General features: G+C 35.2%; 1 protein-coding gene across 1 annotated transcript in view; it reads right to left on the minus strand.

The window, feature by feature from the left end:
• Positions 1-11,393, minus strand: part of nr3c2 (nuclear receptor subfamily 3, group C, member 2) — a 160,106-nt gene extending 148,713 nt beyond the window's left edge. Inside the window, exons 1-2 of the mRNA XM_066718452.1 lie at positions 10,958-11,393; positions 6,495-8,327 (exon numbers count right to left, since the gene is read on the minus strand). Of these exons, the coding sequence (XP_066574549.1) occupies positions 6,495-8,308 (1,814 nt within the window). The 5' untranslated portion in view covers positions 8,309-8,327; positions 10,958-11,393. The remainder of the gene's footprint in view (positions 1-6,494; positions 8,328-10,957) is intronic.
• Between the last annotated feature and the right edge of the window lie 6,621 nt (positions 11,394-18,014).

An 18,014-nucleotide genomic window follows, 5' to 3' on the forward strand; every position in this document is an offset into this window, starting at 1 on the left:
AATAATAATAATAATAATAATAATACTTAATAATGTCCTTTTACACATTACATTTGACATATTTGACATTAATCTTTGAGAGATTATTTAGGATTTTTTCTAAGGAAATACCCTTCACAATAATGAATACAGAGATCAAGCCCTTAATAAACTGCAAATTGTGTGCATTGTACAGAGAGCAGTATTGTACCCAACTATCACTGTATGCCAATACAGTGGTGGTGCACACATAGCCTGCCACTAATAAAATACACCACTCAGATAACTGAGTTTGACATTGTAGTTTTGCTGGCCAGAGGAAAGTAAATATCCATGGACAAAGAAAGTTAAGGTAGGAATTAATAATCCATCCCCATTTACAGTCATATTTTAAAACTAGTTTATTCACATTATCTTCATTTTAATACATTATTTTAATTTGTACAATAATTTGTGAAGTAATAAAGTTTAAAAGCAATATAATCTGAAAATAAAGTTTAAGTAGCATAATTTATATTCCTCTGCTAACAATCACTGCATTGTGCATATCAGTATTTTAACAAAGTCTTTCTTGAACATTAAGCATTCAACACAAACAACTTTATTTTATCAAAGTCCATCAATCAAAACATGTTTCTGTAGAGTGTTCCCAATGGCCCATATGATAAAGGAAAGTATATGTACAGAAGAAGATTTAGACCTACAAGTTGAGATGTAAAAGCAATCAAAATCAAGATAAAAAAATAAAAAAATAAAAAGAATTACCTTAATCTAACAAATTACAGATAAGGAACTTAATTCAAACCATTTTAAAGTTCAAGCATGTAGGCTACACGAAACCTATACATTTACAAAATGTGCAAAATCATAAGATGTGATGCAATCAAACACAGGATGGCTTACAAACACAGATATCAGTAATGATCAAAATGAAGAGGTTATGTGAGAACAAATAGTACAATAGTTATACAAAATGTAGCAGGTTAAGTGCATGAGAGTGACAAATTCTTCACATTAGATTTAACTATAGAAGAGGGCAAGGGACCTCCCCAACAGTATCTCAAAGATATTTTCAAAGTGATGATGAGGTAGAATTGGAGGAGCAATCCTAGGTGAAGAACTTAAAAGATGACAAAAATGTGTCATGACAAGATTGTCACACTGAGGTAACTGGTGCTGTGAAGGGCTCAGTAAGTGAGGAGTAAAATACTGAATATTATCAGAAACATGATGGTTAGCCAGTGTAGATTAATTAAGTAATATATGCATAATGCTTACAGCCAATTCAAATTCAGGTTTCTGTATATTTTCTTTAGTTATCTTTTCTAGGGTGAACCAATTGATGAGGTGCAAGGGGAATCAAATAAGCAGATCACTGTATTACAGGACCCAATAAGGCACCGAAGTGGCTTTAGGGAATAATTTTATACCATCCATTCCAAAACATAATAAAATAGCACAAGCCATTAATTTCTGTTCCCATAACTAATTTTGGTAAGGTTTTAATTATCCGAAACTAAAGAAGATCAAAGTAACAAACCCTGCCTGGCCCTGTCATTGTTATATTATCTGTAAGGAAAAGTTACTCTTCACTGAATGTTCACTGCTGCTCCTGCTATTCAGTAAGATTGATTGACAGCACTATTTAACTTGCCATTATGCCAATAATTAGGGGTTAAGATTAAACTGTTTAAACTGAAATTTTAAGGCAAAGGAGTAAAGGTTGAGTCTCCCTTGATCAAAGCACAAGCATAATAATTGATCTTTCTCTACATTTCAAAGGTTTTGGTGAATTCCCCTTTTATGGGGCTATCCACAATACCATTTTCCCTACATAACCAGACTATAACATGCATATTTGGTGTCATGTTTAAATTAAATAACACTATTGTATTTATTTTGGGTGTGTTTACACCCAAATATCACAATAAGCATTTATTATACACACATATTCATACACTACCGGACAAAAGTTTTAAAGTAAAAAAAAGTTTAGGTTACCAAAAACGTAAAAATAAAGTACATTTCAGAGTTATACTGTTTACTACACCCTCTTAAGCATTATTTGGCAGTGTTACGTGCAGCTCCTGTGCATAGAAATTACACTGTATTCCTACAATGCGCACATCGTTTGAAAGCTTATTCTCTTAGCTACCAGCGCGTTTCATTTTCAAACACATCTACAGTTTCCATGTCACCCGCCGTCATTTAGAGCACGGGGGGTGTGGGGTCTTATTCAGACGGTCACAGATCACTCAGTTTCGATCGGATTTTGCAAATAGGCTTGTTTTGTTCAGAACAACCTAACGATTAATCAAGTCTATATTATTATATGTTCTATCAAACACAGAGAAGTTCAGATCCAATTATGTAAAATCGTTTTGTATTAGTACACTGTAAACAGAGTTTTCCATCTTGACATTTTGAGCTCTCTATGGGTGTGTGATCAGTAGACTGACTGGTTCCAGAATATGTCATAATTGTCAATATTTTCTGAGATTTTGTATTCCTACTCAGACCAAGTACTCCCTCACCCCTCCATTTCAGAATGTGGTTGGGGGGGGTTAAAATGCAGGGGGGGGGGTATAAAAACACATTTTTCACATCAGAGAATGCTTCACATCATTAGAAAGCTGAGAGTCTCAGATTTCATGGGATACCAAACACTTGACAAACAACACAACAGTGAAGAGCACACATGGGATTAAAGAGAAGCACATGAATGTGGTGCCCTTTAAGGGTGCCAAAGGGATTTGTCAGCTTAAGGAGTTACATTTTATTAAACAAAATGATTCCATTATTTTTTTTTTATCTCTAAATGTTTATTTGTTCTATGCTTTAATTTCAGTACATTGAGACATTAAACTGCATACATTTCAATAAAAACTGGAAAAGTGTTCTAAAACTTTTGACCAGTAGTGTATACTAATAGAGAGAGAGATTATTCATCCTAAATATTCCACATATAAGTAACTAAGGTTTGGAACAGAGATCTGGAAAGATGCACATTCACAACTGTTGAGTAATAAGTAGTTTGAAATAAACAAATAATAGAGACCAATGTAAAGCACAAATGAGGGATGTGATAATCAGAACCAAATACTCTACTGGCTGGAATATTGTGTGAACTTCATCAGTTTAGTTATTTCATTTTACATTCTGTTGCAATTCATCATGCAGTTAGGCTATCCAAATGTTACATTATAAATGTGCTGATTGGCTTCACTTAAAACTAAATATACAAAAGAAAACAAATACTTCCTTGTTTGCACTGGAAAACCATATCTTATTTAGACTGGGATTAAATTAAAACTTTGACCCATCCGCTAATAGAAAACTAAAGATTTGTACTCAGTTGCGGCTTCATTTTTAGTGAGATGCCACTTTCTTCTAATCATAAATGTAACTGCAATGATGTACAAGTTTGTCATTTGTTATTAGTGGGTGGGTCGAAGTTTTAATTTAATCCATCTTAATCTTAGTCTCTTTGGCAACAGAATCCATGTTGACCAATAATTAACAATTACATTTTGTATTATTGCCTGCTAATGAGTAGTTAATTTATACATACACATACACACTATTTGTTGTACAAAAGGTATATGAATAAGCTCTTGATTCAAAAATGTCCACACCACTTTGTAAACCTAGTTTACAGCACAAGGCTTTAATCTCAATAGGGAAACTGACTTTTTTTCACAGTATTTAGGCTACACACTATTTATTTTCTTCATGTTGTGATAATGTGTTAATAATGAGCTGGTTTAAAAACATAGAAGACAGATTCTGTCTGCTCCATGGTGTTCGCTCTTGGCATGAGATTCTTTTTTCCAATATGAAAATATTTTTGTTTAGAGATTTTGGATAAATGTGAGTCACCTGCTGCCATATGGTAGGTTTGCTGAAGTATATATTTTTTTTTTTACAAAACTTACAAACTTACAAAACTTCAGAAAGTCAAAAATTGTACAAGATATCTCAAGACATAAACATCCAGAATTAGACACACTTTTAACTTTCATAGAATAGAAAAGGAAGTATAAAATAAGCCTTTGAAAGACAACATAAAAAAATGTGCAATACTGTATTGTTTTACTGCAGAGTTTACAAATAATTTCAAATTCAAACTTCTGCAAATATGCTGTGTGATGCTTGGTGCTTGGTGGCGCCAAGCCCCAAACTGCCCTGCACCTCCCCAAACCACTGGAACTGGAGTAGGAGGAGGAAATACCCCTCAAGGAATTGAACAGGCAGGGAAGAAGAGTGGCCAGCAGCACCAGAACCAGTGGCTCTGCTAAAGCTGGAATGGGAGAAGGAAAAATCCCTCTCACAATGGAACGAGGAGGAAGAGCTGCAACAGGACTCTCTGGAGCTGGAGTGGGAGGAAGAACTTCTCGTGCCATATGACGGCCCAGAATAGGCGTTGTCGTGGCCAGAGGACCCTCCACAACAGTCGTGGGGGGGGGGGTTCCACCACATCCCCTACCTCCTCCCCTTCTCGCCTGGTCAGCACCTTTGCTGTAGTTCCCTTTGCTCTGCTTCCCTCCTTCTTCCCTGGGTCCATCTGCCCTTGGTCCCTGGTTACTGCCCCAGGGACTGTGGCTGCCGGTCGACCCTCCTCCGGATCACGGGGGTTTGATCACGTTTCGGATTGGTTGCTGTTTATTGTGTGTTTGTGTTTAGTTACTTGTGTAGAGAGGGATCTGTTGGCTCTGTTTAGTTTAGGCTCAAAGAGGAATTATTATTTGTTTTCAATTTTTGTATGTCTGTTTATTTTATCAATGTACACTCTAAATATAATACATTCACCACTTTTGCACCATACGCCTGCCTACTGTTTCATGAGCCTTGCCTTTAGAGCCCAGATGCCGTGTCCAACTCCACACGGTGTCACAGCTGTTTTAGAAATCGAAAATATAGTTTGAAGATTCAAACTTGGATGGGCAACACTGGAAGCAATAAATACATTACAACATAACATTAAGGCAAAAGCATGGCACTGCTGCTGTGGTGGATGCATTCCCTTTCTCATGTTGTCAGCAAAGTAGAAATATTCCCTTTTTCAGGGAGCAAGATTATTTTAATAAGACTCTTAAAACCTAATTCACCATAAAAAAGAGCAAGGCTGAACACAAAACAAATGTAACTCAATGTTACCAATTGGGTAAAAAAACTGAATAGAAATATTGCATTTTTCTCCTAGAACAATACTTGTATCAAGTAAAACAGTATGCAAATTATCCCATTCATATACCTGCAAGAACTGTCAGGTGAATAGCTCTACAGCTCTACAATAGCTGAACAATTAATGATAAAAACAACAACTGATTTCAAAATACCTTAAAAAATCTAAACATTTCAAACCAGTCAGTCATACACATACACCAGATTGCTTTATTAAATCAATCTATGCTACTTTTGTTTTCTCCTTTACAATCAAACCTGTCTGTAATTCCCAACTCATTACACATAAAAATGTCAGCACCTAGCCTATACGTTTGCTTCTCAAACAAACAATCAGAATACTTGCAAATCCTTAAAGTTTCTACAGCTCAATTTGCATAGTCTAAAGCTATAAGGAGATGGCAAGATAGAAGCAACAAATGTCTGGATTTATAGATATGACCTTTGTATAAATGTTTATCCTGAACAGCTGTTTTCTGAATATGTATTGCTATACATTTGCATAGCAATCAAACCATTTACCATAATCTGATCATATTCAAACTGCACAGTAGTGGTTTCAATAATGAAGTAACCTGATGTATTTGTTAGGACTCTCTTTTGTTCATTACTACATATTTCCAAACATCCTTTGATAGTGAACTTAAATGTGATTTTATTAATGAAGATTTTGAAACAGTAGTAAAAGATACTAGATATATTTTTCTGTGTGGTTTCTTTGTATTACTTGAAAAGGATGATATGTTAGCATTTAGAGCAACAACAACAACAACAACAAAAAATACATATATTCCACAAGCACTTTTTTGATCAGATTTGTAAAATGTATGTGAAACTATTAAATATTATTTTACACTCAGTAAGTAACAAGCACATAGGCTATCAGTCACAACACTTACATTTTGTCTTTAACCCTACAATATATATTAAACAAAAAACTAAATTGTGAACCATTGTTTATCTTGTTAAACAGATCTTGCAGTACTTTAATAATGGATTTTGTCTTTGAGATTCAATACTGTCCTTGCAAATCACAGCAAAAATAAATGTACTATTCCACAGAGCACAATAATAAAATAGGCATAGCTATAAAGTAAATCAAGGTATTCTTATTTTAAAAGTTTTGCAGTATGTTATATTTCTGTGAACAACCACTAACATCCACCAACACCATTAGTTCAGTCCACAATACTCTCTACTTCCAATCCTTGATAGATATTCACTAGTTAAATACATATTAAATGTTTTAACCTTTTCCATTGATTAACACTACAAATTCAGATTAACCAGTCTGCCTACAGTATTAGGTAAAAAAAAAGTGTTTTTCTTACCTTGACATATTTTCTGGAATGCATCTTTGACCTGGATAGCCTTCACCTCTAGATGATAGAGAGCTTTGTGACAGACCAGGGTGAGATTTCCATGTCTCCATTAATGCAGTAACAGGAGAAATTAGATTTAACAGGGGGTTGGACTGGTCCCTCACATCATGTCGTGAAAAAGACATTGTTCCTTGCGCTCCAATCTGGTAATGAAATGAATGTCCACCTGAATTAACACCCACAATAGCCGATGCCGGCATGTTATTATTCTCTTGGTAATAGCTGCCGTCGTTGGGCTCCTGCTTAATCCCCTTAGGCAAGACATTGTTAGGAAACGCATCAAGTTCATAATTACCATTCAATGAAGAAACAGGTGGTCCTAAAATCCCAGAAAGGCTGTATTCATCTATATTATCCCTCAAAGACAAGAAGGAGGTTTCAGAGACAGGGAAAAGGTTTAAAGAGTGTTCCTGCCTATTATAGTGATGGTTCATACAAGCTGCATCTTTATCAGTTTCAGTTTTTATCTGTGTAGCAAAAGGTGAACTGGGCAAATCTGGCTTCTCACTTAAAAGACACATGCTACTGAATCCAGTATCTGGTTCACTTTTTATATACTTCACCATATTCATCTGATCCAGGCCAACGCTATAGATTTCCCTTTCTGTTTTTTCAACCTTTGGGAATTCAAATCCTTTAAACTCTTGGTCTCTGTTATCTGGGCTGTGAATGTCATTCTGAACAAGACCCAGTCCACTAGCAGGGCTAGACATAGGGAACCCAGTCGAATTATAAGGGGGACTATCAACAGTCACGTTTTTGACAGCTGCAGGACTAGAAATTGAGGCCCTCATATTGCTATTGTTATTATTGTTACTGCCAGGGCTAGATACAGAAGACCTCATGTTAGCATTACATGAAGCAGGTGACTTCACACTGCACATACTCTGGGGACTTGAGATTGGTGATCTCATTACATTAAGGGGACTAGCAAGTGGGGAACCCACATTACTTGTGTTGGTGGGGCTACAGGCAGCAGAATTTCTGGCATGAACATTAGCAAAAGTGGGTGCAGCAGAAGTATGGTTGATGGGGCTACTAACAGATGTGCAAGGATTTCCAATGTTAGATGGGCTGGTAGTAGAAGACACCAGATTGTTACTCGTCGGACTAGACATGGAGCTGTTTGAGTTCTGGGGGCTGCAACAGACAGACAAGGCCATACCAGAGGAACTGGCAGGGATGGCAACAGGGCACTCCATTGAAGGTGCAGTAGATGGCCTGGAGACTGCAGGGTAAGGGGAGGTTATAAAGGAACCCAAAGATTTCAATTTCGGGCTCAAAGCTGATGAAGACAGATTCTCCTCATTTTTATACATTTCCCCCTGTTGTCTGTTGTTGGAAAACAGCTTTCCAGGACTAGCATGACAGCCTCCCTGTACATTCTGCTGTCCAAAGCCATAGTCCACATCTCGTGCTGCATTCATATACAAGCCCATTGACTCAGCCACAGTTTTGGAAAGTTCCTTCGAGTCCATTTCCATCTTAATGCTATTGCTGTTGTGGTTTAAAACTGGGTAAACAAATGGCTGATTCTGCTTCAGGCAGACTGGGGACTGGTCCAGCTTTTTAATGCTGTCCTCCTTAAAGCTGGCTGTTGTGTTTGAAGCACAGCTAACATTTAGGGTCTCCATCAATGTGTTGCTTTCAGCATGACTTCCATCTTCCGAAGTACAGCGATGCTCCCTAGTTTTAGGCACTTGACCCCATCTTTTTCCATTGTCTGTTTCTTCAAAGAAGCTTTGGTATCTTCTGGTCTCCATAGTTGGTTCATTGATACACCTAAAATAAAAGAATAACTGTTTAAAGCTCTTGTAGTTCATAGTATCCACACCCTTCATTTCAAACAAATATTTGGTTACTCAATTAGTTTTATAATAAATAGTTGATTCGTTTATTAAAGTATATATGTTTATCAATTGTTTATTTTCAGAGTTTGTTGTTATACTGATTCAGACCACAGGTGTAGTTTATAGTTGTATGTATGCCTACATTTGAATCAGTTTAAGCTACAGATGTATATTGTATGTTATTGCAATATTTAGGTCACTCTAACATTGTATATACATTTGTGAAATGTTAAAATTGGCTTTCCAAGTTTTTTCCAAGTCAATGCTGTCACAGTAAGACATGTAATATTCAGTGACATCCAACAATTATAAGGTATTCACAAATTAATTTTGTATTTTGTTTATGTTGTATATATTTACACACTATATATATATATGCATATATATGTAATATACACACAAATTGAATGTAGTAATACTAATGATTATGGGACCCTGTAAATATATCAGTATTCTTCTACTTCCTCAGGTACTGACCTTTAAAAATAATCTGCCGTGGAGTATCTAATGTAATGGGAATAAATATGATGATGCAGAGGCAAGCACGATTCATGGGGAAATGAATACCAGTGGATGAGATCTACCTTTTTGGAAAATATAAGTTGGTTGACAACAAATCAGGGTAAAATGAGACAAGCAAAAGACAGCTCAATACATTTTTTTAAATAGTTACATTTTAACGCATTGAAGCAAATGCTGGATAATGATGTGTTAATCTTGTTTAAATTCAAATGCACTTCATGTTTAATGCTCATTGAACAGTAGTATGGGGCGGAATTTCCGAAGTGCTGGGGGCGGGGGAAGCAGGCAGACTACACCATGCAGGCTCCATCACAGTCTAAGAACTGATGACGCTGAATACTTTAAAGGCTAAACCTATTTAAAAATAAGTGTCTCTTGTAGTGGTGATTCAAACAAGCACACAGTTATTATTATTATTATTATTATTATTATTATTATTATTATTATTATTAATAATAATAATAATAATAATAATCTCATCATCATAATAGTTGAATAATAATAATAATAATAATAATAATAATAATAATAATAATAATAATAACGTATTGTTGTTAATAATATTAAAATATGTATTTATCTAATGTGAATGCTTTGTGAGAGTTACATATTGCACGACACACTACACGGGTCACTAAAACCGTTTGCATTATATAAACCGAGCTAAAGAACCGTGTCCCTTTAAAATGCATCACATGCTTTTAGTGGCACTCTATTTTGTGTCCCGCCTCCTCTCTGCAACCATTGGACAAAAAGTGTAACTATGTCACGAAAACCTCATCACGCCACCCACCGATTGGTTCTGCTTTTCTGTCATTCTCTTACGGGCCTTACACAGCCACAACACTGCTGCGACATAAGCAAGAAATTGTAATATTGTTAAGGCTGCAGAAAATTGTAATTTTAACAAGTTTGTGAAAGTGTTTCAGATGCTACGCTGTGTGCAAAAGTGCACCAAGTCAATGCATATAGCAATGTCAGTACTGTCAGGACAAGTACATGGTTTAACAAGGTCTCAAGTTTGTTGATGTCAGTTTTTGTAAACGCATCTTATCACATGTTGAACTTCGCATTTACAAGTTTGCGCAGATTTCATTTGTGTCAATACACTTCATTGTTAAAATGTGCATTTAATTAAAACGGGTCATACGGTAATCGCATAGATTTTGGAAATACTAAGCACACGGGTGTAGGTTTTTATTTGTTAGCTAAGGCAGTTTGAACTTTTATCAAAACCAGCCTAGATTTGATTTTATTGCGTAAGTTTAGATTTAAGTGTAAAGTTACTTAAAAAAAAGGACCCGTTTTGATGAAGTGCTTCCTTCGATTACATTTGATTGCATGATACGTCCATTAATGATGAGTATGATAAATTACAATTGATACGAGTTTTAAAGCAATACACAGGCGAGGCTTTACAATGACGTCCTAACTTACACATTGATAGAGCAGTCAGAAATGTGATGCAAAAACATGTTTTCCAGGCTCTCACACATAGTGTCATGAATTGTACTTTGTCAGAGTGCATGCAACCCTGGCGAAATCACAGATCACCTTTATGATGCGACTGAGGACAAAATGCTCACATTTAAAATATGTTAGCGCATGCCTGGCGTCGATACAGCTATACTTTTTTTGCAGATTGTACAATGCTCACTAATCCAGAAAAAAAAAACCCATTTCATGTATTAAAATAACGTATTGTTTTTATCTCGCCATGCGTTTTGCTATATGTTCTGTCAGCCCTTAAACATGCTAAATATTACAGTTCAATCTTATATAATCTTTGGACTATGAGAGATTTTTTTTTTTCCCTGGGCAGTTTAATACGCACTATGCATAGTATACACCAAGCTACTACTTTACAAATCACAAAACTACACAACACACACATTAGCAGCGCATCTTTCTCAATTTGATTAAACGCGTTGAGCATGTTTGAACTTGACGTACTAAAATGAATGTGAAATACAGTAAAGCTACCTACTGTACCAACTGTCTCGTCTCGACCACCTTCAGTCCAGCTTTGCTCGTCCTTACCTTAATTACGACATCCAAATAAGTCAGGTGGCTGTGTTGCTGGGCAGCAATAAGCCAGAAAAAATAAATAAGCAGTTGGGTCTTTTTCCTTGCCAATATTCCCAGTGTAACGACTGCTATTTACTATCCCCATACATCTGCTAGTTTCAGTTATGACAGCTTGAAGCGCAGAAGTATACAGCTGCGTATCCCAACATTAGCCGTAATCCACAGCAGCAGAGCGGTGATATAACAGCACAACTGACTCCCAGGATCAGCACGGCTTCCTCTCATATTTTTTCATTGTGCCCATAAAGCCCAAGCTTTCTGATTTTCTAGATTTCCAAGAGGGCACTGATAAAAGCAGCGAGGGAGTCGGACAGACTTGCCAAGCGACGTCATTCGGGGCACATGGACCCTCCTACTGCAACGAGAGCAGCGCAAACTCGCAGGAAACGCAGAAGTCGTGCGCTGGCGCTGCGGGCAGGTAGGCGGCCGAGGGCTGCTGGACGCGCCGGCCCGGACAGTCCCTTAAACAGGTGCGGATCAGCCCGGCCCGGCGGACAATGCGCGACGACTAGAAATGTGACTGATAGCAGAGGGCGGGGCGTTATTGATCATGCTGTTGTTCCACAGGGAGTGTGTTTATGCTGGTTAAACTTTAACATTGATTGAATTTGCAATGATTTAAGAGTCATTGCAATCATAAAATATGGATTAGAATGTTTGTTTGTTTTTTGAGCGTTTTTTTAACACATCATTGTACATCTACATCTTCTGTACTTTTTCAAAAATTATATATTTTTTATAATTAAAATTATAAGTTTAGTAGCAGAATATATAGTAAGTAATTCAACATGTGCACATTGGTAGTTAAGGTACTTGACTAAAAAACATTAAAAAACATTAAAAGCGAATATTTTGGAGTTCTTGTCCTCAATGTCTGTATAAAGGTTATGACATTAATAACGATAGCAGTACTTCTGAATATATATATATATATATATATATATATATATATATATATATATATACACACACAGCTCTGGGAAAAATGAAGAGACCACTTAACATTGATTTCTGAATTTGGAGTGGTATCTTAATTTTTTTTCCAGAGCTATATATATATATATATATATATATATATATATATACACTTCTGTACTTGTCTTTTCTTGAACCATATATCACACTAGCAAAATACGAGTGGGAGTAATGTGGCATCAACATGCTAATATATATTGAATAAAATCACCATTTCAGTCTATTCCTGGCACTAAATCTGTTACTGAGTCTGGTAAGTGGTATTTCTAGGACACTTTCACAGGAATGGGTCAGCAGTAACCCACAAGTTCAGTGTCTGGGTGGCAGGATTTTGATCTCTTTCCACCTTTATGTGATTGGGTCACAGTCTTCCCAATAAATACTTTACACATCATATAAAATAGATACCAGTATATCACATATCAGATATTATATGATACCTATAATGAACACGTTCATTAACTTATGTTTGTACTTATTTTGCATTTGTCTAAAAATAACTTCCTTCCCACTATGATGTTCAAGCAAGTCTGTATGGACCTGTGGTCTGCATGTTGTAACAAGGATCTGGAGACATGTTATTTGTACCACAGCTTATCACAGCACTACTGGTCTCATTGTGTTATTTAGCTATATCTTTCTTTATTATTCTTCATATTTCAAGAAATGTATAGCAAATTACTTGTATAATAATGTTACAAGAATAATTATGTTATGGGTTGAAGTCCAGTTGTATACTTCTCTGGTTGTCTGTGACGCTCACTGCCAGTCATTCCTCATGATCACCACCAGAGGTCGCTCTTGCTCCATTTTTTTTCCTGTCTCTCATCACTCATTATACCTGCATCTGATCTATCCATTTATCTACCCATGTGTGTGTGTATATATATATATATATATATATCCCTTTGTTCCACACAGAAGATGCGAAGTCTTGTTAGTATTCTACTGCAATTCCAAGCATAATATCCAAGTTCTCTATGTTTGATTGTTTGTGTCTTGACCCCTGCCTGCCTTTTCATCTTGTCTTCCAGATTACCTTTCTTACGGAGTTCGCCTGATCGCCCGACATTACGTCTGCGACCACAACCATCCTTTTGCATTGTCTACGATATACTGGTTGTCGATTTCCTGACCTCTATGCATGTTTGTTGACCTCCCTTTACTTACCGCACTTCGGTCCCCAACAAACTGTCCCTGTTCAGCCCAGCCTGACATTGTCCTAGAGATGATGGATTGTATTACTCTTAAGTAATTTAGGTTGTGTTTAGAAACCTTACAATGTTTTAAACATCAAATATGGACTAAGTTTACAACAGTTTAAAAATATAGTATTTAAATATTTCAGAACTGCATTTTAAACAGAGGTTACTATTAAGTATTCTAGGAACATGTATTTTATTTTTTCATACGCTTATGTCAGGCAGAATTTAACATTCAAAACCGTAATGGCATTTAAAAATGTGTTACACAATGTAAACAGGTAATATATCATGGAAAATATTTGCCTAGAACAATTATGTATTGTATTATTATGTACTACACCACATACTTTGTAAGTGGTGTAGCTAGACACTCTCATTAGGCTTTCTAGCTGGAAGCCTTATTATATTTTTTTTCTTCCTCCAAAATCTGAAACTTTAGTGGACTTGTTGAGGCCTAGTATCACAATGATATATTTAAACTCATGAAAATTCATTTACCATCTTACATTAATATAAACTGTACCTAAGAGCTGAAATCACTTTCAAAGGTTTCATGGCTTCATCACATGGTTGGCTCACTATATAGTGTTTTATATTGTTGTACATTGTATATGTTTGTAATTTTTACACAGATCATCTTCTCCAAAACCACCTCCAGGGTACATGCCAAACTTTGTGGTATTATTGCTCCATGTCCTACTTATACAGTTGTTCAACTGAAGTTGATTGGTTCCACGGTTTGGCAGCCTTACTGCATCATTCGATAACATTTTGACTTTCCAGAACCATATGGCCTTTTTTGAGTACAGATGTCTGTCAAAGTTATTCTAGCCAAGTTTATATGATACAAAACATGGCTACTCTACACAAATACAAATTACAGGTTTTAATATTGAATCACATGTATGAAGACATTTCTTATATAGACCTCTAATGTCATTTTGAGGCCAAGATTTGGAATTTAATTCCACACAATTGCACACCTTAAATAACACAAGCACATAAAACTAAAAATGTACACTAAATTCCTCAGAGATTAAAATACACACCTAAAATAAAACAAGTATGCAATCTACACAGCTATACTACAGCCCCTTGACATTTAAATGCACACCTTAAATAACACAATTATGCAAACTACAAATGTATTTGCTAAAATCTGAAACCTGCTGATGTAACTTGGAAGCCCACAGCTTCTAGTTTTGTTTTTTTTGTTTTTAATTATAACAGTATGAGTCAGCCAAGCCCAATCTGACCTCTGACACTTGTCTAGCTACAATTAAGGGCAACTGTGCGACTTGTATATGTTAAGTAATCCATTCCTTGCTTTTTTCTCATTGATAAGATTAATAAAAGCTTTTAAATTATTTCCTGACTTCAAACAGATTGCCTTCAGTTTTTGAGTTCTTGATGTTTATGGTTTCTCTTTAATATTTCAGATATTTTAATATTTCAGGTTTTAAGATTATGGTGGTCTTCAATTGACTTGGACTTCACCTGTGTTTATTTATTAATTCAAATCTTAGCATAATTTTTTTACCTTTGGAAACTATTTTAATTCAGGAATATAACATTATGAATACATTATTTTGTTTGGTTTATATGTAGAACTATATATATTATCCATCCATCCATCCATTTTCAAAACCTCTTATCCTAGTGAGGGTCACGGGGTATGTTAACCTTCATCTCTAAATATATATATACTGACATGGCAATGGAAAGAAAATATATAGTTAAAACATTTCATTATATTTAAGAGGGTAATCCATTTACTCAAGCCTTAATTTCCTTTTCCCAAATTAATTTCTCTGGAAGTGATTACTAGATCTGTCTCTCTCTCGTGTGTGTATATATATATATTATATGTGTGTGTGTGTGTGTGTGTACACTGTATTATCTAACGTAATGGAACAAGGGTCCCTTTACCAGTAATGAAAGTTGTATTGTATGTGCAGCTTCTTCATTTTTCATGAGTACCTTGACTACAAGTATATATGATGAAGTATTGGACAAGTGTACTGCCAGTATTGATGGAAATCTACACAATATTCTGTGAGTTTGACTCTTTCTCCAGCATTAAAAAAAATGTTATGCCCCAAGTCCTTATCTGACCCAGAGAATGCCTGTAGGGTGATTTGGACTGACAACTTGGCAAGAGTCTATAGGGACCAACTTCTCTTGCTGCCCTAAAGCTGTGCTGTAGGAGGAATGTCACAGTAGGATGGTCATGCACCCCATTTAATACATTGTGAACAGCTGTCTCCTGTATTCTGTCTGCTGTGCCATAATTGTAGGTAATATAGTGTATATACTTTGGATTTTACTGTGAATTCATTATATAGTGTAGATGCTTCTGAAATTAATTTACTGGTAATGTAGTCATTGTTACCACCTGCATATAATATTTACATTAGCACATTTGATAATGATATGAACATCTAGGTTATTTGTATGGGTTAGAGAAGGACATTTGTAGCATTCCTTGTATACATTTTATCCTAATCATTGTGATACTTAACTAGCTACCACTATCAAAATTTAATTTTGATCTCCTTACTCCTACTGCAAAAGCAATTGTAACCATATACTGCTACACCTTTTTTTGTTAGAATTAATATCTTATATTGAACTTTATCAGAATTGTTAATTTCTAAATATATTATGTTGTGCACTTTGCTACACATTGTTTCTGTAATTTCCTAGAATAAATAATATTCTAAAGCCAGGCTGATGTAGATAGTCATCTGGTCTGGCTCTTGTAATGATAATACGTTTACGTCCATCTTCTTGCTCACAGGTTTTGTATTTTCATTTTGCTACTCAGTTCATAAAGTTCAATTTTTAATGCTTGTTTTAAAATATTTCTTAATGGTTTCTTAGTGATGTTATGATGAGATGAATGCTTTTCATTTGTGCCACCCTAAGTGAATACATTGATAAAATAACTATGTATTTTTTATCTTCTACATTTAATACATATAATACGTGAAGTATAGATTAATACTCCTTTCTTCATATGAAAATAAAACATAGTATACTTTGAAATGGTTTATATTATTCTTAAAATGCAGAAAATACATATGTGGTAATTACATACGCCCATGACAATGTATAATTTCTAGAAATGGTCTTTTGTGGATAAGGTAAAAAGTTACAATTTGTTATATACTAAATTTATAATCACCGATAATAACAAATACAGAATTATATGAAGAAATTAAAATGATCTCCATTATTACTATTGTTAAAGAGACAAAGACATGCAAAACTCACATCTGCCACCCTCTGCCTTGAAAAATAAGTGTCTTTCACCAAGAACAAGTAGAACATTTTCCAAAAGGTTAAACACAATCTTACTACTACAGATATATCAATTTTGAATATTCAAAGTGAATTGGCTAATGTGGGACTGAGGTTTTCAGTTCAGGCATTGGTCAAGTAATGCATAGTGAATCTTTCAATGATCACAAAAGGAAGAAGCCACACTTAGGAAAATGTCACAAGAACAAAAATGGATGTGAGTTCTGTTAAAGTTTCAAAGGCATAAAGCATGAATGTAGCTACTTTGTCAGGCTGATAGTGGTAAGTTTGGAGAAAGTCTTCTAAGGTGTACAAAGAAAATAATAATGCATACCAAAATATATTGGCCAATTATGTCAAGCCTCAGATGAAAAAGTTCCTCTAATTGGTTGATTGTATTTCTTTTGGTTACAAAAATGTTAAAATGTGTTAGTTCAGAGATAGATTGAAGCACAACTGTTTTCAATGCTGATGTCACAAAATGTGCCCATTCCAAACAATTTTGTGACGTGTAGTGTTTGCAAAGTAAGGGGTCCATCTGACTTCATAATCCTTGGAACAAATGGACACAGGACAGGATTTTAAAATTGGACTGAAACTGAAATAAATGGTTGTGAAAATTCACCATTACCCCCCTAGTAACAAGTATTGTTTCTGAATTAACTTATCAAGCACACACGTAATACTAATCAGTTGTTTACTATTCATGCCATTGGTAAGACCAATCAGCATTAATTATTTGATTGGGAGAGTGAATGCAAATTAGGGTGATTTATTATTAATTAAAAGAAGATAAGCAAGATAAACACATTCATAACCACAGACAAAACATCAATAATAGCAACAAAATAAATGGGAAAATTAAAATGAATATTTAAGATTAATACTGTATATTTTATAAGGATTTTCTTCATAGTTTTTCTTTTTCACTACCAATAGTTAACCAATTTAGATATGCAACAACTACAGCATTCTGACTTTAAAGGACAACTAAGATACACATGCAGATATAAAAAACACTACATTACCATGATCTTTAAATGTTACAAGTTCAAATGAAAAATTTTGTTTGTGTCAAAGCCTACCTTTGAACTGCCTAAAGATGTCTTGGTGAAAGCATCATTCAGAACTCCCTGTTCCTAAGCTGTAATGTCCCTACAGAAACATCCCTACAATTGTTTATATGGTAGTCTTGACGCATAAATGGTCTGTTGGTCAATTAATGTCAATTAATCTTCTTTGAATTATGGAGTCTTAAACAGAAGTTCAGGAGGAGGACAACCCCGCTCTAACACCTGAATTATGCCATACCAAGCATAATTATCTGGCAAAAAAGCACTTCCAAGCTTCTGTTGCTTTGAATCGTTACCCTGTTACACTGACTAGCACTACCTAGTTCTGAATGAATTATTCTTACCTGCTGCCTGCTGGCCTGCTTGCTTTCTTGTGGTTTTAAAGTCCATGACCTCACTGTATCTATTTCTCTTTTGCCTTACAAACTCAACTGCAAGCGATACGTTCATTTA

The sequence above is a fragment of the Amia ocellicauda genome, chromosome 12 (assembly GCF_036373705.1).
Source record: "Amia ocellicauda isolate fAmiCal2 chromosome 12, fAmiCal2.hap1, whole genome shotgun sequence".
Classification (NCBI taxonomy): Eukaryota; Metazoa; Chordata; class Actinopteri; order Amiiformes; family Amiidae; genus Amia; species Amia ocellicauda.